This window comes from Panthera leo, chromosome B1 (assembly GCF_018350215.1).
Source record: "Panthera leo isolate Ple1 chromosome B1, P.leo_Ple1_pat1.1, whole genome shotgun sequence".
Lineage (NCBI taxonomy): Eukaryota > Metazoa > Chordata > Mammalia > Carnivora > Felidae > Panthera > Panthera leo.
This window is the reverse complement of record NC_056682.1, coordinates 199572011-199595848: the sequence shown is the minus strand read 5'-3', so window position 1 is coordinate 199595848 and position 23838 is coordinate 199572011. Positions and strand designations below refer to the sequence as shown.

Below are 23838 nucleotides of genomic sequence, written 5' to 3'. Positions count from 1 at the left end.
CCCAAGTTTCTGATGCATTTATGCAGCTTTCTTCAGTACACATCCACATGAATTTCTTATATTAATTTTCCAAACCAACACATCCCAAACTGAAATTGTGGGCTGTTTCTGAGTTCCCATCTCAATGACTCAAGTGAAAAATGATAGTCTAGCAGACAGGCCCAGTGTTTGGTATTTTCTGACAGCCTGAAAAGCTGAACAGAGTGGGGGCAGTCAGCCTACCAAGGAGGAGAGACCAGGCAAACACTCCAGGCTTTTCAGCTGGGGGCTCTTGTCCTAAGAGTAAGGAATCATCCCTCACAGAGGCTTAATTTTGAATCCACTAAATTCAAAACTGGGGTAGCAGACCTGCCACTATGAGAAATCCCTGCTAGAAGTAAGATAAATCCTCTCTGGAGGAAGATCCCATCATTCAAAATCTTAAATTATCTCTTAAGTTATCAAAATTATCTTAAATTGTCAAAATGTTAAACTTTGAGCAACAGCGTCTAGCATTCGATGAAAATAATCAGACTTGCAAACAGATACGAACTGACCAAAAATAAAGAGAAAAAACAGACAATAGAAACATACCCAAAAGATACTGGCTGTTGGGCTAATCAGACAAAACCTTCACAACAATTATGATGAATATGTCTAATAAATTAAATAAGTGAAGAGTTTCAAGAAACAAGTGAAAGCTGTGAAAAGAATCAAATGGAAATTCTAGAACTGAAAAACAGTAGATGGACTTAACAGCAGATAAGACATTGTTCGAGAGAGCGTGGATGGGATGCTAGCTCAAAATAAGTGTCTAGAACTGAACCACAGAGAACAAAAGAATGAAAAATAAAGGACAGTATGTAAGATGTATGTGAGATAAGGCAAAAAGTTCTAATAAAATGTAGAAGCGGAGCCCCAGAAAAGTAGGGAAAGAATAGGCAAAAGGAATATTTAAAGATATGATGGCTGAGAAACTGATGGGTATAAAACTGAAATGGCTATAAAACTGATGAAAGACTGCAAATCAGAGAAGGCTTAAGAAGCACTATAGATTTATTACACAAACAAGAAATGCCCACGAAAACCACATGCATGGTTAGATATATCATAATACACCAATGAAAAGCAAAGAACAAAAGGACATCTTAAAAGCAGCCAGAAATTATTGAAATCAGAAGACAAAAGATTATCCTTAAAAGTATTTAGAAAAAGAAAAACCAAATTAGGATTCTATACCCACTGAAAACATTCCTCAAAAAGGAAGATGAGATAGACCTTTTCAGACAAACAAAACCTAAGAGAATCTGTCACCAGCAGATCTGAAATAAAGACACAGGAAACAATCAAGAGCAACTGAAACGGTAAATATGTGAGCAAATCTAAAGAAATACTGACCGTTGGGGTGCCTGGGTGGCTCAGTTGGTTGGGTGACCAAGTCTGGCTCAGGTCATGATCTCGCAGTCTGTGAGTTCAAGCCCCGTGTCAGGCTCTGTGCTGATAGCTCGGAGCCTGGAGCCTGCTTTGGATTTTGGGTCTCCCTCTCTCTCTGCCCCTCCCCTGCTCATGCTCTGTCTCTCTCTGTCTCAAAAATAAATAAATCATTTAAAAAAAAAGAAATACTGACTGCATAAAACAATAATTATAATATCTCACAGGCTTGAAAATAGAGAAGTAAGATACCCACTAAGAAAAGCATGATCTATGAGGGAGGAATAATGGAATTAAGGTGTTCTAAGGTGTCACACTGCCCAGAAGAAGGAATATATTAATGTACATCAGATTTTGGCACAGCAAAAACTTAAAAATGTTTAACCATTAAAAGCACAGTAAAAGAATACATAACTAACATGCCAAAAGAGAGATAAATTAAGATGATTAATAATAACAATAATAATAATAATAACACCTAACCCAAAGGAAGGTAAGAAAGGAGAGAGAAAGGAACACAGAGCAGGGAGAACAAACAAAATAAATAGTAAGGTGACAGATTAAAAATCCAAATATATCAGCATTAAGATTTACATTAAATATAAATGGACCAAATATTAGTACACTTAAAAGACACAGGTTTTCAGGCTAGGCAAATCTTGCAGTTGCTCCCTATTATCTTAGCAGGGCTCACAGAATTTTCCTGTGTGTTGTCATCTCCTTCCCCTGTATTATCCAATAAGATAGTTATCCCCCTACTTCTTGATGTATACACAAACTAGTTTCCTGGAAAAGGCTGGCAACTAGTAAAAATAGTTTTAACAGAATAATTATTCTCATAGAAAACAAGGAAAAATATTTTAGAGTAAGATGAAAATATGGTATTACACTAATAGCTACAGAAAAAACAGACTAGGATATACATTTAATAATAAATTGAGAGTGATGGAAAGTGGGCACAAAGAGTTTTTTGTTTTTTTTTTTTAAGTGATGGAAACGTTCTAAATTTTGCTCATGGTCATAGGTGCAGAACTCTTGTCAATTTACCAAAAATCACTGAATTGTACACTTAAAATAATGTATGTGAATTATACCTCCAAAAAAAGTGTTTAAAAAGTTCCTATCAAAGACAGCTCTACAAAGCAGGTGTGATTAGCCCATTTTATAGGTGAGGAAATTGAGGGCAAGAAACGGTAAGTCATTTGCCCAGAACATTTCTGACTCCACGCCTTTATCCGTGGCACCCTATCACTCTTTTCCACGTTTACGTTTACAGTTCGGCTGGTGTCCAGACCACGCAGTAAGAATGGCAGGGGACGGTTAACTTGTCCCCTTTGCAGATGAGAACACTGAAGCCTAGCATGGATCACACAGGCCCCCACCCTGCAGAAAGCTGTACTCACTCTTCACTGAGGCCACCAAATCGGCCCAAGACTTGGTGGACGATGCTCTCATGGCCATCTCGCAGGTGCGTCTGCAGCACGGTGGACAGGGTCCACTCCTCCATCCACACCTAGGCCCAGCACAGAGGAACAGGGGTCAACTCACGGTCACTTCACCCATCACTGCTTTGTTGGAACATGCCTTTTGTTTCTTGTCTCAAAGGTCCTTTTCTCCCCTGATTTCATTAAAAATTCCCCTCACCGTTCCTTCTAGAGATTTTTAAAGTTTCTTATTTGCATTTAAATCTTAAAGCTAATTTAACATTCATTTCCTGCGGTTTGAAGAAGGGATCCAATTTTTTTTTCTGCATAAATGGATACTAATTGTGCCAGCACCATTTATTACCTAATTTGTCTTTTTATGACTGGTCTGTCGTGCCACCTCGTCTTACATAGTTTCCATACACACACAAATGTCATTCTAGGCTCTCTGTTTTGTTATGAGTCTCTTTATTTCTGCATCAGTACCACACTGCTTTTTTTTTGTTGTTGTTGTTAAATTTTTTTTTTTTTAACGTTTATTTATTTTTGAGACCGAGAGAGACAGAGCATGAACAGGGGAGGGGCAGAGAGAGAGGGAGACACAGAATCCGAAACAGGCTCCAGGCTCTGAGCTGTCAGCACAGAGCCCGATGCGGGGCTTGAACTCACAAACCGTGAGATCATGACCTGAGCCAAAGTCAGACGCTTAACCGACCAAGCCACCCAGGCGTCCCAGTACCACACTGCTTTAATCGCTGTTGCTTACAGCAAGACTTCATAGCCAGGCAAGTCCTCCCATATTCTTACACAAAACTGTCTTAACTATTCCTGGTTGTTTTTCCTCTCCTATGAATTTTAGCATCAGTTTATCAAGCTTGGGGAAAAAAGCTTTTTGGATTTTCTTGTAGTTGAACTGAATTTATAGATTAATTTGGAGCGGATGACTGTCTTCCCAAGATCGAGTTTTCCCATTCAAGAACATGGCATTTCTTCTCAGTCTTACTTTATGCCTCCAATGACATTTAATAAACCTCTCCATTAAGCTTTTATACACATTGGTCAGATATATTTTTAGGGACTCTACGGCTTTTATTTGGAAGGGGATCCTTATTTATGTTATCACTGGGTGCTGCTGGTATATGGGAAACATACTGGTTTGGGATGCTGGTTTTGTATCTGGGAAGTTTACTGAGCAATCTGAATAGTTGTAATTGTTTGCAGACTCTTTGGGCTTCTCAGTGGAGACAGTCACGGGGTGCCTGAGTGGCTGAGTCAGTTAGGCATCGAACTTCAGCTCAGGTCATAATCTCACAGTTTGTGAGTTTGAGCCCTGCATTGGGCTCTCTGCTGTTAGCACAGAGCCCACTTCGAATCCTCTGTCCCCCTCTCCCTCTGCCCCTTTCTCTCCCTCCCTCTCTCTCAAATACACATTTAAAAAAACTTCAATGGAGACAGTCATATCATCCACAAAAACCTACATAGGAGCCACACAGGTCATCGATTGTGTGGTTTAGATCTTATTTTTATGGCCTGATTTGTCATCTGATCAGTCTATCATGTTCTGTGAGATGAGGTGTTAGAATATTCCATCATGATTTCCATCTGTTCATTTTTCCTTTTAATTCAGTCAAATTTTGCCTAATGCATTTTCCTGAGGAATTGTTTCTTTTAGGTTATATAATGACCCTCTCTTATCCCTCAAGAACGCTTTCTGCCTAATGTAGAGTTTGTCAACTTTCTCTTGGTTGGTATTTGCCTGGTATATAACTTTTGGTGTCATGATGCTGTAGGTGAATCTCATACTGTCATGTAGCGTGGGGAAGGTTTCTCTGCAACTTACATGAATTTGTTACTATTCATTGTGACTAATGGTATACTTGGACTTATTTCTACTATCTTGTGGTTTCTAGTTGCCATGAATTTCCTTTGCACTGTTCACCCCCTCCCCTTCTATTTGCCTTTTAATGGGACTGACTGAGCAGTCTCCAGGAGCACAGCTGTGGTTAACGAGCTGGGTTATGGCTCAGTGCAAGGAGGGAGAAGGTGCACCACGGGGACACGGGAGACCTCTCAGGTAGAGGGTGTTAGGCCTGACTGTAGGATTTAGGCTTTGGAGGGTTCAAGGTAGTGGAGCCTTGCTCTGGATTGGGTGCTGTTGAAAGGGGTCATGCAGTGATGGGGCATCTCTGTAAGTCCTTCCTAAAAGGAGGGCAATCTGGGGTCCCCGGGTGGCTCGGTGGGTTAAGCGTCCGACTTTGGCTCAGGTCATGATCTCACGGTTCATGGGTTCCAGCCCCGCATCGGGCTCTGTGCTGACAGCTCAGAGCCTGGAGCCTGCTTCAGATTCTGTGTCTCCCTTTCTCTCTGCCCTCCCCTGCTCACACTCTGTCTCTGTCTCTCTAAAAAATGAATAAACATTAAAAAAAATTTTTTTTAGAAGGAGGACAAGGTTGTCATTGCGGAAGAAGCAGCCCTCAGTCATCTCAGCCAGGATAGGGGCACGGTTGGTCATTTCTGTGGCTCCGGCAATGTTCACGTGTTACCTGCGTTCAGACACGCTTACGAGCTGGTCTCACTTTGTCCCCACCCTTCCCGGTCACAAAGTGGCCTTGTCCAATGTTGATGTTCTGTGACGTGGTTCAACAGGAGACCCAGGCCCGTGGGTCCCAGGTGGCTCCTGCATGTGAGGGGCTAGTCCTGTCTCTCTCACATGCGGAGACTTCATCCCGACCTTACACACTTAACCTGTCAGTACAAAGCTCAACTTTCCTTCCTCCAGAATAGGACAAATGCAATTCCGCTGTTCTGTCCTATTTTCTAAACTCCTTGTTTTTGAACCATTAATGTTCCTTTTGTCGATATTCTTATTTCCTTTTCTCTACTGCTTTCAAAGTTGTGTATCGTATACCTATTCCTTTTGTGGATTTAATTTTCTTAACAAACATTCCTGACTCCACAAACCTAAGCAGTATTTCCTTGACCTTAGAATTCATGTCTGCCACCAGTTCTGGAAGTCTCTTATCCACTGTCGCTTTGAGCACTTCCTCTCCTTCATTCTCTCCATCCTCTCTTTCTAGGATCCCATGAGAAAGCTCCTGTGGGACGTTATCCTTCTGGTGCCCACGTCCCTCCGTCCCTGTCCTATGTCCCCTCTCTGCCCTGCATTCTGGACCTCATTCTTACATCTATCTTCTAACATTTCACACCCTGCCCCGTCAGCCGTGTTGAATCTGCCATTTAACTGACTCATCCATTAAATATCTGCTTCCATCGCTAGAATTTTCATTCATAAAAGTATATGCTTTTTTTATCTGTTGTCTTTTTTCCCTGCATCCTGTTTTAACAGCTAGTAATTCCTTCTGCTAAGGTTTTTTATTGTTTTAAACATACATCCTTTATAAGAGCTCCTTTTTTATAAAATTATTTTAATGTTTCTTTTTGAGAGACAGAATGCGAGCAGGGGAGGGGGAGAGAGAGAGAGAGGGAGAGAGAGAGAGAGAGAGAGAGAGAATCCGAAGCAGGCTCTAGCCTCCGTGAGCTAGAGTGCTGACCCTCGTCACTGCTACAGGTAATTTTGTGGCTTTGGACAAGTTTACTCTCTGTTTCAAACGTTTATTTACTAAGGAGAGAAAGGGGAAAGGAGCCAGCAGTCAGGACATGCCCAGTACATGCTAAGGGTTTTGTAGTGCCCTCCCACAAACAGGGTGGGCTTACAGGCAGGGGGGTTCTAAAGCTAGCACTTCAGGCAAATGATGTAGTGCAGAGGGAGGGGAGCACCGCCATTTTAAAAAACACAGTCGGGGTAGGTCTCATTGTGAGGGTGGCCTCGTGTGAGGGTGACATGGGAACAAAGACTTCTTGCAGACACAGCAAGGCAAGAGCAGGCCCGTCAGCTGGAGGAGAAGAAGGCCAGTGTGGCCGGAGCAAAATGAGCCGGGGAGCGGGGGACGGAAATGAGCAGGTCACAGGGAAGCCAGGTCCTGACATGCAGGGCCTCGTAGGGCACTGTGAGGACACCGGCTTTACACACGAAAGGAGAAGCCACTGGGGGTTTGGAGCACAGAAGTGACACAACGTGACAGGGTCTTTTAGCAAACCTGACGTGCTGGAGATTGTAAGGTGCACAATCATTTTAAGTATCGCTAAGGGAAAAAAAAAATCGCTGCCAATTAAATTACGATGCTTTGCAACTTCCAGGCTGGGAAAGCACGTTTAAAATGTGCATCTTAAAAATTAGTGTCACGTGGTATGTTTTTAAAGTATCACTCTGGCCGGGGGTTGAGACTAGATCACAGCAGGGGAAGGCGGTTTCAGGGGGACCAGGGGGCCGGCCGTCTTGGTGATCTGACAAGAGGTGTGGTGGCTACAACCAGGCGCGAGAGCAGGGGTGGCAAAAGTGGCTCCGCTCTGGACTAGACAGAAGGCAGAGTCAGTTGAATGTGGGGTGTGCTAAAGAAGGGTGAGTCGTGGGGCGCCTGGGTGGCTCAGTCGGTTAAGCGTCCGCCTTCGGCTCAGGTCACGATCTCGCAGTCCGCGGGTTCGAGCCTCGCGTCAGGCTCTGTGCTGATGGCTCAGAGCCTGGAGCCTGTTTCCGATTCTGTGTCTCCCTCTCTCTCTGCCCCTCCCCCATTCATGCTCTGTCTCTCTCTGTGTCAAAAATAAATAAACGTTAAAAAAAATTAAAAAAAAAAAAAAGAAGGATGAGTCGAGGCAACCCCAAGGGTCTTGGTCCGGTTGAGTGGAAGGATAGAGGAAGGACAGAGAAGAGTGTGGATGGAGAGGGTTCGCAGGAAGACGGGGGGCATTCTGTCTCGGGCATGCAACATTGCACATGCCTACGAATCACACGCACAGAGACCTCAGGCAGAGAGCTGGCCCGGGACACATTGCGAGCTGGAGACATAAATGAGCGAGTTGCCGACCTCAGCCCCACCACCACGAGGAACAGAATCCTGCCGAGGACTGTGTAAGTGAGCTTGGATGCGATCCCCTCCCAGCCGAGCCCCTGTTGGAGACTCCAGCCACAGCCTTGATTGCAGCCGTGAGACCCCAGGCAGGGGACTCCGTGTCCGGACTCCACCACTGAGGCGGCAGAAGCGAGAGAGCCAAGCAGCGGTTTCAAGGAGGAGGGGAGAGCCCAACTCCAGAGAACAGGAGCTCTCGATATGGAAAGTGGGAGACAGCGCGGACGGAGCCCAGGTGCCGTGGCTGAGTGCGGCAGGAGAGGCCGGGAGCTCAGCACAGGCGGGGGCAGGTGTGGTGGCCAGGTGATGGAAACCCGCCAGGGGTGGGGTGGAGAGGGTGCGGGCAGAGTGGGAGGTGGCACCAGGACTCAAAGCCTGCTGGACCGACTGCAACGCGGTGTCCCTGACAGCGGTAAGTGCTACGGGGCACGCCGACTGCCACGTTCCTTGTCAAAGGTGCGAACTCCGTGGTGGCCTATTATTCTCCTACTTCTGCTGTTTGCGCTGCAAACTTCGTAGCTTGAAACAACACAAACTCATGATCTTATACTTCTGGAGGCCAGAAGTCCAAAATGGGGCTCAAGGGGCTAAAATCAAGGTGTCAGCAGGCTTCCACACCTTCTGGAAGCTCCAGGGCAACATCCATTTCCCTGCCCTTTCCAGCTGCTGGAGGCCACCTGCATTCCTTGGCAAGTAGCTGCTTCTTCAATCCTCAATCCGGCGATGGCTGGCTGAGACTTTGTCTAACCAACCACATCACTCTGACTCTCCTGCACAACCCCCCCCCCCCGCCACTCCCTTGTAAGGACCCTGGATAGTCCAGAATTGCCCTATCTCAAGATCCAAAACTTAATCATTTTTGCCAAGTCCCTCTTGCCATGTGAAGTCACATGATCACAGCTGTTGGGAATCAGGATGGGGGTTCCTCTGCGGGGGAACCTAACCCAGCAGACTGGGGAGAAGCCCAGAAACCGACATTAGAACACATTACTTTTTGAGAACCACTATGCTACAACCTGTTCCAATTGGGTAATCGACAGATTCCATACTATTTAACAACTTCCTGGAGTCCTAAGACATGAAATCACCAAAGCCCTTTGGGTAGAAGACAATTTCACAGCCTGGGTGTGCGTTTCATTTTCCACGAATAGTTTGTTGGTGCTTTTCTTCTTACCACTAAATATTCACCCGAATCACAGAAAGCTCATCTGTCACTTTGATCGTCAAGGAGGAAATATAGCAAGCGAAAGTGCACACGGACCTCTAAGTATCTTGTGGAAACTGACTGCAATTAAACGACCAATCAGTCAATTAACTGTGACATATACACATGGAGAAAACGGTCTTGGGTCATACTTATCCAATCAGCTGATGAGGTCAGTAACTATCCTGCTTGCTTCTTGCATGCAAAACTCCTGAAACACTGCTACATAAGCCAAGGAAAATTCACATGCACGCGAATACTCACAGAGCAAATAAATAGGAATTAATAACCAGATGCTATGCGTTGTCTACGATTTGCTTCAAATAACTTAAGACTCATAACCAGAGGGTTTCCGATGCATCGTGGATGTGGGTGTAATAATTTATCGGAAATGAAATTCTGGATCTTTTTTCGATGTCAATATCATTAAGTAATGAAACAGACGCTGTGTGAAAGGTCTTCTCTTGCATGATCTCACAGCAGCCCTATTGGGTATTTGATCCCAATTTTTCACACCGAAGCAGAGATTCTGAGACATTTAGCAAGTTGTGCAAAATCCCAGAGCCGTGAGGAGTCAGCTAACCGGCCAAGGTCACCCAGCCCATTAACGGGTTGCGCTGACTCAAACCCAGGCATCCGGCTTCCAAGGTTAGGAGCCCGCCTGCATTTAGGGAGCCTTCATCAGGGGCACGTTAGACTCACCTGGCGATCTTGTCCCCGTCCCTCCCCAGAGACTGTAAATGAAGCGGCCTGGGCCCAGAATTGCTATGAATCCACCGACGCAGCTTCACGTACATCCCTAAGGTGAGCCTGTGATAATTTCCAAGGCCGCACTGTTGTTGTTGGTAATGCAGCACACTTTTCCTGAGCCCTTGCTGTGTCCCAGCCCCTGGGCTTTCCATAAGGGAGTGTAAAAGTGAAAAGCAGCGGTGCTGTCCTTCAGGAGCTTAGAGCCAAAGGCAGGACACAGTAACCAATGAAAGGAAAGCATGATGCAGCTGACAGAGGACTGAGATAAACCAGAAGGAAGTCCAACGGGAAACTAGGTCTTGTGCTGCCCTGCGGCTCTGAGTGGCCGTGTGTTTGCATGATGCTTCCTCTTACTTACTTGGTACTTTGGACAGCTCCAGTCAGCTGCTCTGGAAAACCTGCGTTCATCAGCCCAGTGCTCTTTGGTAATGATGGGTGTACTTGGACTCGGGAGACCCATCGTGAAGAGACGGTGCAGGGGGGGTTGTTTCTTATAACGAGCACGGGGTGGGGGGCAGTCTGAGGCTGGGACAGTGACGCACACTCTCTGTCCCTACCATCCTGAGCAGCCTCCATTCTCCTGCCTCTGAGTCAAAGGAAGGCTGGGCCACCCCAGGCCTGCTGCACACGCTCTGGGCAGGAAGAACGGGGAGTCCTGAAGAAGGCGATTTCTCCAAGCAACACTTGGCTTTTGTATTAGGTATTGGGAAAGGGAAGCTCTTTGCAGGGACCACACTTTGAGGCCAAGACTATTGGCCACTGCTAGATACCCGGATATCGAACACATTAGTTTTAGAGCCTCTAGCGTGCAGGAAGGCCAGGGAGAGAAAGGACACGCAGGTGTCTGTCACACTTGGAAATTCCCCCTTTGTTGGACACATTTTAGTTGTTCTTTAATAAAATTAATGTCTATTCGCTTCCTATTGCGGCTGTCACACATTCCCATAAATTCTGTGGTTTAAAACAACACAAAATCATGACCTTACAGTTCTGGAGGCTCCGGGGTTGGGTGGGGGGGATCCGCACCCAGCCTTTTCCAGCCTCCAGAGGCGACTGCATCGCTGGGTGCGTGGCCACATCATGCCGACCTCTGCTCAGGTCACTACTTTTCATTCTCCGACTCTGACCCTCCTCCTTCCCTCTTACAAGGACCCTGTGATTACACTGGGGCCACCTGGTGACTCCACCTGGAGAATCTCCCCATTTCAACACCCTTAATAGAATCACTTTGGGAAGGTCCCTTCTGCCATGTTAAGTGACGAGTTCAAGGGTTCTGGGGATTAGGATGTGGACGTCTTCGAGGGCCATTATTCTATCTACCACATTTATACATGGTTTTAATATTGAAACAGACTTGCACTGAAAAGCAGGAATTCTATGTGTATAGCAGCTTCCCCTCCATGACCAAGTCCACTCCCTTATAAGCCACCTTCCGGCCTCCTGTCATTCTAGAGAACAGGCATTGCTGCCCTTTCCTGATGGATCAGCCGGAGACATTATCTAGTGACTTCCCAGCCTCTGCTCTCCTCCCCGGCCCACCCTGGCGGCCCGGGGCTGGCAAGCACAATCTCGGTACCGTGCCCAACACGGGCACTAGGGGACGCTCCATGGATGAAATCTCTCATTATTTTTCCTAAGTGCAAAACATGCGGATCCCAGACCTGGTTTTACAAAATACCCACCTGCTTGTCTTGCTCCAGGAGATCTTGGAAAAGTTCCCACTGCTGTTTCCGGAAGCGATCGGACTTCCCCAGCTGCCAGGCTGTGTTCTCCTGGACCTCCTGCCTCAAGTTCTCACAGTCTGCCTGGGACAGGCCAGTCATTCCTGGGAGCGTCTGAAGGAACAGGACGTCCACAAACTTCTGGAACGTTTCCATGGTGCTGCGGTACAGCTCCTGAAGCCGAGAGCCACATGATGGAGTTATAAGTCGTGGTCTCACTCTGGGCAGGGCCGTGGGCTTCCCACAAGACAGAGAGCAAACCCAGGGGAGGGAGCTCTCAAGCCACAGACACACACACACACACACACACACACACACACACACACACACAGGAAACACCTGCTGCCTTCCAGCCCGTTCACCCCGACCCAGTCCTGCCCTCTGCCCCACAGGCCCAGACTCTCTGGTGACCCCTCTGAACCTCCCTCCAGATTATTTTTACCACCCCTGGCCTCTCAGCCTCCCTCCACCCCCCACATTTAGGCCGGCTATTTGCATAAGCCACAGATCTTATTATAATTCCAGCTCAAATAACCTGGAACCCCTCTCTTCCGGTCGCTTTCAGGGTCACCTAGCAGGGCTGCCGGGAGGTCCTGCCCCACTTTCCACCCTTATGTTCCCTTCAGCCCACCTCGCCCACTCCAGTCTTTTCCCGAAAATGTATTTCTTTAAATTGAGGCAAACCAAAAAACACATGTATGATAATATATTAAACACCTGTGATTCCACCACTCAGATCTTTTTTTTTTGTAGATTAAAAATACTAAAGTTTACAGGTGAAATTGGAATCCGTTATGTTCCTCCTGTTGTTCTTTTCCCCCTCCCTCCCAGCATCCTCAGAGAAATCCATCCCCATGACCTCAACATCTCTCTTTCCAGCTTGGATTTCTACACCCTCACTCCATATTATGTTCATAAATGTGGCTTTCATGTGAGTTATCCACATAAATGGCATCCTGTGGCATGTTTCACGACACAGAGGCTTTTTCAAGCCACTCCCCTTGTCCCAAATCCAGACACTTTCATTCCTGGAGTGGACTCCTCTTCATCCTGCAAAACCCCTGCAAAATAACCCCTTTTCTGTGAAGCATTCCCTGGGTGGCTCAGACTAACGTGGCTGTCTCTGACCCTGGCTTCCCACAGCTCTTTGGTCAGCTGCCCAGGGCACTGAAACTACAATTTATTTGTCACCCCTCCCCCAAACCACAGTTCTCTGAAAGCGGGGGCCACATGATACCCAGATCGCACCAACATCTTGCATCCTCCTGGACCAAACACCTGGGTTCAGTACCTGAATGTATCACGCACGGACGCGATGTCCAATGCCCATTCTGCAATCTCTGCCTGGGAACTCCCCACACACGTCCCAAAACTCAAGTTGCGGTCTCCTCTTCGGGGAAGGCCTTCCTGACTGCAGGGTTTGATTGGACTCAGTGTGATTTAGGCTGAACACCTCCTTCCTTCTGGGGTTCTGGAACCTCGATGCAGACCAGGTAAACAGCACCCATGTGACTGACCCCCCCCCTCAAAATCCTTGGACTCCTAAGCTCAGGAGAGCTTCCCTGGTGACACCAATCCACACAGGTTATCACGCTGCAGGGGTGGAATTATGCACAGCTCCGCTGGGAGAGGATTCTGGAAGCCTGCTCTCAGTTCCTTCTAGACTTGGCTCGCCCCGTGCACCTGTTCCCTTCACCGATTCTTCTTTGAATGTCTTCACTGAAATTTAGCATAAGTGGGTTCTGTGCTGAGTCCTACAAGTCCCTCCACCAAATGATCAAACCTGAGCATGGTTTGGGGGGCACCAAAGAGGAACCCTTCCTTTGCTGCCCCTCTGGCACCTGCCTCCCTTTGTGGTCACTGGCTGTGTCATTGTCCTTCTCAAGGACGAGACCAGGAAGTTTCTTAACAGTCTTGTCTTACTACCTAAGCATCTGTAGGGCCTGACATAGCGCCTGGCACGCAGCAGGTAAAACACTATTAACTGGTAATAATTATGAATTCCTACCATATACCAGGGGATGCCATGAACAGTCTTCTTGTATAATCTCTTTCGATCCTTGTAACAGTGCAATGATGATGTTCTATTATAACTACCATTATTTCAGATGAGGAAACTAAGGCACTGATCAGGAAAGTAACTGGACATGCTTTGTAGAGAGTGGGTCCTGGCCACTGGATGGTCGGACTCGTACTCATAACCAGTATGCTACAAGGAGAGCACACTCTTTTTTTGAAAGAAAAATAAACATATTCTCAGCACCTGGAATGGTGTACCTAGGTCATACCTGGTGTGTTCAATGAATAGAAATTAAATTGAATTGAAGTCGGTGTTAATTAAACCCAACGAACGTCCTGCTTTAAGGAGCTCATAGCCAAGCTGGAGTTTGTTCAGAATACAGTGATCACGACGGGGACATAAGTGACCCACAGCCTTTCGAAGGTTTAGAGAGCCTACCGATAATGGACAAACAGCTCATTTGGACCAATCCTCCCTCTGAGAATGAATGAAAAACAAAGCTGGACAAAAGGCTTATTAAATGATCATGAAAGTCCCAAGAGCCAACAAGACAGCGAGGAGAACACAAGCAGAGGTCGTGAAGAAGGCACAGAGAAGCGTGCCCAGCTCTGGGGCTGTGCTTAGCCATGGGGAGCGGGTCCATCCAGAGGAGACAGCTGAGCACCTGACAGGACTTCTGATGGCCACCAGCTCAAAAGGGAGCTCATGGCTCCCCAGGGGTGGGTCCTGGTAAGTCATTCCATGCTTAGCATCAGAACCCAAAAAGCTCCACCATGAATGCAATGGAAGGCAACAGGCTCCGACTGGTTTAAACAGCTGCAGCCCAGAGTCAGTTCATGGGGGTGGCCCAGGACATTTCAGGCCCTGACCTCAAATTAAGGTCACCTTGAACCCCAGAGGCCCAGTCATCTGGCAGAAGCAAAGGCAAATCCTCTTTGGAGGACATGACTGTATGCCTGAAAATACTTTCACAAATAAATGTACACATTTGGAATAAGGCATATAATAAAAAAACAAAGAGGCACACAAGGAGATAAGACAACATCACCAAAGACCCCCCAGACAACAGACGTCAAAAACAAGCCCTCAGGTACCCCCGGGGGCGTACTTATAGGACACGGACTTTAAAGCACTGATGCTCGCTATAGCACGAAATTAAAAGCCACTCCTGAGCCTCGAAGCAAAGAGCTGGCCATGTGGCATCAGCACATCCTCCGGCGGGGCTGGGGCTCGAGGTCAGGCAGGTCCACGTGAGCCCCGGTAAACTGCGGACCACGGCTCAGGCGGGCTTCCGTGGCCAGCCACATGTAGTGCGTGATGCCGTGAGGGTCAGTGCCGTCCACGCTTGGTGGGAAAGGACACCTGAAGGGATCGGGATGGGAGCCCTGGATTCTGCCCCATGCGCTGACTGTGCTCTGCATGCTTGTGCCGGAATAAACCGTAACCGTGGGCAGAACAGCTTTCCGTGGAGTCCTTCTCGAGGACTTGGGGACCCCCCAAACTTGCATTTGGTGTCAGGCTTGAGGGTGTCTGGGGATTCCTCCCAAACGCTCCCTGGGCACCTAGAATGATCACTGCTGCCTTCTTTGAGGACAGTTTCATTTTTGCTTTTATTTTCTTCAGCCCTGACTCTTGGGGGGAGACTCGGAAGCTGAGAGAGGGCTCAGGCTGGGCAGGCTGCCGTCCCACCGCACTCCTCAGCAGACCCAGCACGGGTGGGACAGTCCGGAGTGAGATCCAAACCAACAAGTAGGTCGACGCGGCACCCTGGAAGGGGACGGTGGCAGCCCAGCCGTGTGCCCATCACTACCAGGACGACTCTGGGCTCGTTCCAGCCGTCTCTCCACGAAGCACCGAGACATGTTCTTCAGCGGCCACTGTCTCAGTCTCACCGAGAATGTGCCATTTGTTTAAAGGCCGAGCGATGGTGAGAATTTAGAAACATGCGCTTTTCTCCACAGCCTGAGAACCCTCAGGTGGTCATCGAATTTATCGCACAGCCTCCGTGCCCGTGACATCATGATCGACGTCCTGCCCAGAGAGGGGAGATGACGACTCCCCGTGCCTGGGTCTGCGGAAGAGCCAGCCAGACCGCAAGGCGCATCATGTCCTGCATATGTTCTGTGCTCACACAGCCTCCCGGGCAGGCAGTAATGACGACCGCGGTCGCGATAATATGTTTTGAATGCTCACCACGGGCCTGACGAATGTGCGAGCTTGTTTAAGCCTCTGAATAGCTAGTCCTGTGGAGAAAGCTTATTATTCCCGTCGTAACAAAGGAGATGAGATGCTGACCATCAAAACAGAGCCCGACCCAGACTTCTCGCCGCCCCCACCCGCACCATGCCAGTGCAGGCCCCCATGGTCTCCTGCCCGGAACGCCGCAATGCGTCCCCAGGTCCCCGCCTCCACCTCTGCCCCCCCACAGTGCCTTCCCTGCACAGAAGCCAGAGGGATCCTCGCAAAACATGAGCCAAGTCACTTCCCTACTCAAAACACGCCAGTGGCTTCCCGTGCTGTTCCGATGTCAGTGCAGATGTCTTCAGATGGATCGCAGGGCCCTTGGGTGGAGGCTGTCCGACCTCGGCCCACGTCGCGCTCCCCTGCCCTCCCGCGGCGGCTGCATTGGCCCCCGTGCTGCTGCTGGATCCCCGAGCTTGTCGCTGGCCCCGGAGCTTTGCAAAGATGAGCACTTTATTTATTTGGTTTGCAGCTGACTAGGTTGCACAAAACAGGGCTCAGTAATACTGAACAAACTCCCCGAGTCAGCAAGGAAGCCAGATTCACACTCTGCAGCAAGAGCTGTGCTCCTCAGCCTGGGGCCTGAGATCCCCTGTTCAGTGTGCTCAGCTGTCGGGTAGCCAGGGAGGTATTTACTGAGCACCTACTGTGTGCTGGGCCCTAGGCCCCAGCCCTGCTCTCCTGCTGCCATAATGGTCGATAACTTTCTCCGTCTCCGTTCTGCAGACGAGGAGGTGAGCTCAGAGAGGTTAAGGCTCTTGCCCGAGGTCACCCAGCGAGGAATGGCTCTGCCAGCATTTAACCGGCTCATTCAGCTTCTCTCTACTCCACCTGAGGGCTTCAACCTCTCCTTCCAGAAATACCAGGAAAGCAATTCCCAATAACCAAAGGCAACGATTTCCACAATGAAGGAACATAAAAGAAACCAAAGTTATCTGGAACCAAAGGGTTCAACATGAGCTGATAAAAAGAGTCTGAGGGGGCACCCGGGTGGCTCAGTCAGTTAACCGTCCGACTCTTGATTTCGGCTCAGGTCGTGATGTCACAGTTCCGGAGACTGAGCCCCGCGTCGGGCTCTGTGCTGAGAGCACGGAGCCTGCTTGGGATTCTCAAGCTCGCTCTCTGCCCCTCCCCCACTCACTCTCGCTCGCGCTCTCTCGAGATAAATAAATAAGCATTAAAAACAATGGATCCGAGGAAACATGGCTGGACTAACTCTGGGAGACAAGCTGGCACAGGACTTTGGTTACGTCCTTTACAAGCAGCTACGCACATGCACGGAGTCACGAGGGCCTTCTTGTGCCGTGCGCCTCCAAGGACCGCCTCAGAGGCACAGAGTCCAGCAGTGTCACCCCTGGTTCGCACCGGACAGCCTCTCCCTGATGCTACAATAAAGGGGGTCTTTAATCTCAGCCCGAGCTCTCACAGGCCCGGCAACCAGACCCAAGCGCAGGAAAACCAAATGCATAACATCGTAAGGACGCCACTGGAGGGATGGGGCTGTGGTCACTTCGGTGTCACCACAGACCTTTATTGAAGCGAATGTAATTCCTGGCGGCCACGGAGACTGGCCAGGCACTTCCGTACGCGCTGCCCGTTCCTCCGGCAGCAACGACCGGCGGGCGTTTCGTCCTTGCTTTATGGAGAAGGAAAGTGGGTTCGGCTGAAAGATCTTCGCCTCCCATCCCAGCTCAAGAGAGGGAGTGTCAGCCCGCCGGAGGGGGGGTCGGGGGCCGTGGGGCGGGGCATTCAGAGCAGCTGCCCCACGAGTGTCAGCTCACTGGACCACCCCGCCCCCTCCAAGACAGCGGTTCTCAAACTCTGCCGCATCGGAGTGTCGTTGGGATGGAGGAAACCGAGGCACAAGTCAGACGAGCTGTTCCTGATCACGTAACTGGCGAACAGCCTGGCTGGGATTAGAACCCAGGCCGTCTGGCTCCACAGCCAGGATGTCACTACTACACGGCCCCCACACTGAGCAACACGCTTCGTGGCAAGAACATCAGCACCGAAGGTAGAAGGACTTCTTTTAAATCCCGTCTTCACTACTCGTTGACTCTAGAACTTGAGCAGGACGGTGGGGCCAGCACAGGGAGGCTGTGTAACCAACGCAAGTCACACAGCATTGTTAGCATCCAGGGTGGGCCCGGGACTCAGCTTTCTCACTCCCCGCGCAGGGATCTGAGTCCTGACAAGGTTGTTCGTTTCCTGCCTGGGGGGTCTGGGACTTTGACTAATTGAATCCCACCCTGCACATTTCTCGAGAAAACCCTTCCCAGCTCCACATCTGCATAGGAAGGAAAATGCAGTTTTCACCACACAGGTTTCTCATTTGGATTAAGTGATCAAATACTCAGAAAGCACTGAAGACAGTAGCTTGCCTGGAACAAAGATCGGCTTCTGTATCAGTTTCCTGTGGCCGCCATAGCAAAATCCCATAAACCATGTGACTTTAAACAACAGAAATGGATTCTCTCACGGCTGTGAAGGCAGAAGGCAGAGACCAAGGTGTCGGGCAGCACTTGGAGGGCAGCACTCCCTCCAAAGGCTCTACCGGAGGGTCCTTGCCACCTCCTCCAGCTCTGGTGGCCCCCGGTGCTCCAGGCATGTGGCTGCCTCGCTCAGGACCTGACATCATCTTCATGTGGCCTTCTCCCTTCTTATGAGGACGCCAGTCATTGGATCCAGGGCCCCTCTCAGTCACTATGGTCTCATCTCAACCAATTACATCTTCAAAGACCCTATTTCCAAACAAGGTCACATTCGGGGATTCCAGGGGAACTTGAAATTTGGGGGGTGCCGTTATGAATAGGATTGTGTCCCCCAAATTCAAATACAGAAGCCCTAACCCCAATGTGACTGTACCTGGAGATGGCCCTCAAGGAGACACCGCAGGTTAAGTGGGGTTATAAGAGATGCCCTCAGCTCACAGGGCTGATGTCCTAACACGAGGAAGACACCAGAGTACTCTTCCTCGCCATGAGCACAGAGGAAAGGCCAAGTGAGGACACAGCGAGAAGGCGGCCATCTGCAAACCAGGAAGAGGGTCCTCAACAGAACCCAACCACGCCCCCACCTTGATCTTGGACTTCTGGCCCCCAGAACGGTATATACGATGATATATACATCCTCTGTTTAAGCTCCCCTGTCTGGGGCACTTTGTTACAGCAGCTGAACTGACTCATACAGACCCTATTCACCCAGTATAGCTGCCACGACGGTGAGGGTTTGCACTTCCCGCCTTCACACGTTTTTCTGGGCCTGGGATGTCCCCCCAACTCCTCGTCCACAGGGCCTGTCTCCTCCCTTAAGGCTTGGCTCAGGCATCACTTCCTACAGACAGTTGTCTTCGACCTGGCCTGAACCCCAGGGCATCCCTCATGCCCCCTCCCTGTACCCGAAAGTGGGATGTTACAAGGGGAGCCAGCCCCGAGGGGGTGTGTCCCAGATGCCCGCGGCTGCCTCAGGGCCCCCGCCAGCCCCCCGTGTATTCGGTGTTCATGCCACTCCCAAGAAGAAGGGCTGTCATTGTCCCCATAGCCCAGGCGGGGAAACAGGGAACCAGAGAGGCCCAGGGAAGTCTGGAGGCCACACAGTGAGGAAGGGGAAGAGCCAGGACGCCGACCCAGGCACTTTGGGTCTGGCGTCGACCCTTCACACGCTACCCATCATGATGGCACTCGTCAACTTCCTTTGCGACGACACGTCTGCATTTCTGCCTTTCCAGCAGCTCAGGGTGTGTACCCGAGGCAGGCGCTCTGTGCCTCAGTGATCACCATATCCCAGGGAGCCCCTGTCACTCTGGAGGGCGCGTGCGCACGCCTGTTCTCCCAAAGCCAGCCCTCCAGGCAAGCGGGGATCCCCCTGCCCCGCACCTCCGGAACTGCATGAGGTTGTCCAGTGAGAAAGGGGGGGGTGGTGCCGGCACTCCGAGCCAGGCCTCGCGCTCCCTCCTCGTCACGGCTCTACCCTGACGACGCCCACAAAAGCCAGCCTACTTTCCATCCTGGGTGAACTCACTTCCAAAGGCCGTTGCCTCTAGGGACACTTGGAGGAAAGAGCCCTGAGCTCCGCAGAAAACAGAAGGTTTTCTGGTATATGAGGTGGGCAGGGACCCATGGCGGGCGTGTGCTCAGCCAGAGGGCCGGGGCTGGACCCAAACCTGCATCTCTGGGGCCCCGGGCTGGAGGATGTGAGATTCCCACGCACACGCAGATCCTGAGGGTTCTCTGAAGGTCCCTCCGTGATGCCACATACCTGGCAGAGCACAGCCATGGCCTCGGTGGTCCTGACGTCCTCCTGTTCCTCCAGGTAACTCTGGGTCAACCTCTGTCTCTCCAGGACTTCGTGAAAAGCCTGTGAGTAAAACAGGGGCTGAATCAATCCCATGAGACAATGCTGATTTTTTTTTTCTAGAAAAAAGGACCCCTGCCTCTCAGATCTGAAGGATGTCCATCCCTGATTTATATACAAGGAGGGGCACCTGGGGGGCTCAGTCAGTTAAGCGTCTGACTTCGGCTCAGGTCATGATCTCGAGATCCGTGAGTTCGAGCCCCACATCGGGCTCTCTGTTGTCGGCACGGAGCCTGCTTGGGATTCTCTCTCTCCCTCTCTCTCTTCCCCTCCCCTGCCCCACCCCAAATAAATAAACAAACTTCAAAAAATGTATATACGTGAAATCAGAGGCACAGGGATAGTACGTGGCTGCAGTTTGCAAATTTGGTCGCCTGGCCACAAGCCACCCAGACATCATTCTGTGACTAAACTGCTGGGGACCACCACCCAGGCTCTGGGAGACCACCCAGTGGAGCCCACCGCCTGGCAGGGCCAGTCCAGACAGGCCATGAGAGGTCAGTGTGGTCAGTGACCAGCCAGGTCCACCCTGACCACGTGGCTGGGCCCCGCCCTGAGGAGCCCAGAGAAGGGCAGGGAGCAGACACAGGGGTGCATCAGGGGGTCCCAGACCCGATCAGGGAGGCATGGCAGGTCATAGCGACAGAGGGGAAGATTCCTCTCAGGGAGGGTCCACAGGGGAAAACTCCTCATGTACGCTGAGTCTTTAAGGACAAGGAAGTTTCCCTGGAAGATGGGGAACCCATGCTACTGGGGTTCTAGGAGCCGCTGCAGCTGGGACCAGGCGGTACGAATCCGTCCGGCCCTGGTGGGGGCGCGGAGCGGGAGCTGGGCTGAGAGGGAGGGGCAGGGACCAGAAAAAGAAAGGACACTGGGTCTGGGTGAGAGTTGCATTCATTCATTCATCCGTTCATTCACTCCTTTATTCACGTATTTATCCTTTTTCTCATTCACTTGTGTATTCATCTATCCTTTTACACACTCGTCCAACCTGTTCTTCCCACACCCATGTCTCCTGAGCACCAACGTGTGCCTGGCCTGGGCTGAGGTCCTGGGCAGCCTGTGCCATGCGATGTTGGCGGAGGGGCCAGTACAATCATAGCCTCTCTCACTCTTTTAAAATTTTTTTAATGTTGATATATTTTTGAGACAGAGCATGAACGGGGGAGGGTCAGAGAGAGAGGCAGACACAGAATCCGAAGCAGGCTCCAGGCTCCGAGCTGTCGGCACAGAGCCCGACGCGGGGCTCAAACCCACGAACTGTGAGATCATGACCTGAGCCGAAGTCGGACGCTTAACCGACTGAGCCACCCAGGCACCGCAGCCTCTCTCACTCTTAGTTCTGATACATTTTCCCGAGGACAGAAACAGCTCCTGCCCCGCTTTACTGCCTGGAAGGGACCTGGGAGGAGGCTCCTTGAGGAAGGGGGCAGCTGGACCTTAAAGGGACCTCAGGGCCTCTCCTCTGTTCTCGAGGGTCTCCTCTCCCGGCTCCTCACCGGGGAGCTGCCGCTGCCCTCAAGGTGCCCCTGGGGGGGGGGGGGTGCGTGCCTGTGACCATGTGGGTCACCGTCCCTCGATCCCCCTGGCAACACCGAGATGAGGTCCACCACAGGCCAATGCAGAGCAGAAGGGACCAGACAAGCAGTCTCGCTGGACCCTGACAACCCACGACGTAGGTGCCATTACTCCCAGTGTGCAGATGAGGAAGCTGAGGGCTGGGGGGTGAGCGATGCGTCCAAGGTCACTTGGCCCCCTAGCAGCAGAGTCGGTGTTCCAACCCATTTCCAGGCAGCCCCCGTGCCCAACGGCCTGACCACCGTGCAGGAAGGACAAGCAGACCCCGGCCCCGCCCATTAGCAGGGAAACACAGGGGCAAAGGCAGGGTCTTCTTCCCTCTGAGAACCTGAGCCGGGGTTGTTTCAGCCTATGCCAGGGACAGCTCACTTCCTTGCCCTCAAGGACAGTGACCTCTTGTCTCTTGTCGGCGAGTCTCCTCGTCCCCTTCCTCGTCAGGACAAGGGCATTTTCTAGCGTGGCCACCTCCCTGGTCCTGCCGACTGAGCCTCACAGGCACGGTCCCCGGGGCCCCTGGACGTGCTAAGGTCACCGGGCTGACACGTGGAGGCGAGAAGCTGACCTCGTGCCTGGCAGATGTCAAAGCGTCTGGCTTTCCTGGCCCGGTCATGAGGACCAAGCCCCAGCACTCAACCTGCGTGGCCGTTCCCGGGACGGCCGTGCCCGTGGACATGGTGGGGAGTCAGGAGCAGGTTTACCTGGAGGAACTCGGCCGGGTCGGAGGTCAGCTGTGCCTCGGCCAGGAAGCCCCTCTGCTCCTCTTCTTGAGCCAGCTTCAGCTTCGCCGTCCCCTCTGCCTGGTGGACCAGCGACGCTTTAATCAGGTCTTTGCCTCGCTGCACAAACTCTGAAATGGAAATAAGCCACGGGACATGGCAGGTGACTCTCCCGGCAAGACCTTCCTGTCTCCTGCCGGCACCAAGGACGAGCCACACGGTTTGATCTTTCAGGCACGTGTGCTTCCAAAAGGCCAATGTTAGGAGCTCCTGGTCCCACATTATTTGAGGGACCCTCACTTCCCCTCGGGCCCAGTGCTCAGGACACCACACGAGGCTTCACTTAGCTGTTATGCAGGGCAGCCGGCCAACCTGACGAAGAAGAGGCATTTTCCTGGGGCAAAATGAGGGAGGTGGGGGTGACGCAGGGAGGGACAGGTGGTAGGGCAGGATAGAAGAGACGGGGTCTGCTGGGAGACAGTGACATCTCAGACTGTAGTTGAGTCAAAAACCAGGAGGATGAGCCCAAGGGCAGGGCCTCTGCTTGATGGGGGAGGTTACAGGAGGGAGAGAGGCCGGGGTCTAAAACCACCCTCCACCCCGCCCCTGGTCACTCAGCCTGGCAGTGTGGCACAGCCCCGGGCGCTGGGGCCGTCCCAGGAGCAGGACCCAGCCCTGCTCCCAGTCTGCTCCTGGTCCTGAGAGGTTGAGACAAGGGTTAGGGAGAATCAGTGCCATGTGGATGAGGGACGGGGTGGTGGGGTGGGAAGGATGAGGCGTGACAGGCAGTGTGGGACCCCAGAGAAGGATCCCGGGAGAGGAGACAGAGAAGGCAGCCAGATCCTTCTCCCCAAATGGGGGCGATGTTGAGTGTTGAGGCTGGAAAAGTCCATGGGGGCCCGGCTACAAGGGGTCTGCAGTCCTTGGAGATGTTTGCTTCAGCATTTCATACACATACACACACACACACACACACACACACACACACACACACCTTCCACACTTGAGACACAAGCACACTTCCTTGGGTTTTGTCTGAGAATCTCCCCCTGACTATCTCTTTGCCTCCCCTGTCTTGTCCAAGTTCAACAGAGCCTGATCACTGGGGGCTGTGTGTCCTGTCCCTGCCACTCTCTGCTGCTGGGGCCTCTTTCCGCTGGTAAAGCCCAGGCCATTGTGTGTGATGACCCCCAAGGCCAGATGTGCTCATTCTACACAGTCCAGAGCTCCAGCCAGCCAACGGCAGGCTTCCACGTGGTCACAGAAGCCGTGACACCGAGTGACACAAAGACCTCGTGGAACGGCCTGGTTGGAGTCCTGAGGTCCCAGCACTGAGTGCCTGCCCTCTGGCCCCCTCTCCCCAGGGCAGCGGGCAGGCTTGGTGGAGGGGACATGAACCACTGCAGACAGAGGACCAGGTCCCTGGCTGCGATGAAACCCAATGCTATGGACGGAAC

General features: G+C 51.1%; 1 protein-coding gene across 3 annotated transcripts in view; it reads right to left on the bottom strand.

Moving 5' to 3' along the window:
- EVC (EvC ciliary complex subunit 1) overlaps positions 1-23838 on the bottom strand; it is a 73545-nt gene that overhangs the window by 15063 nt on the left and 34644 nt on the right. For all 3 annotated transcript variants that reach the window (XM_042936926.1, XM_042936928.1, XM_042936929.1), the window contains exons 10-13: positions 22364-22512; positions 19992-20090; positions 11435-11647; positions 2814-2923 (exon numbers count right to left, since the gene is read on the bottom strand). In XM_042936926.1, the coding sequence (XP_042792860.1) occupies positions 2814-2923; positions 11435-11647; positions 19992-20090; positions 22364-22512 (571 nt within the window). The remainder of the gene's footprint in view (positions 1-2813; positions 2924-11434; positions 11648-19991; positions 20091-22363; positions 22513-23838) is intronic.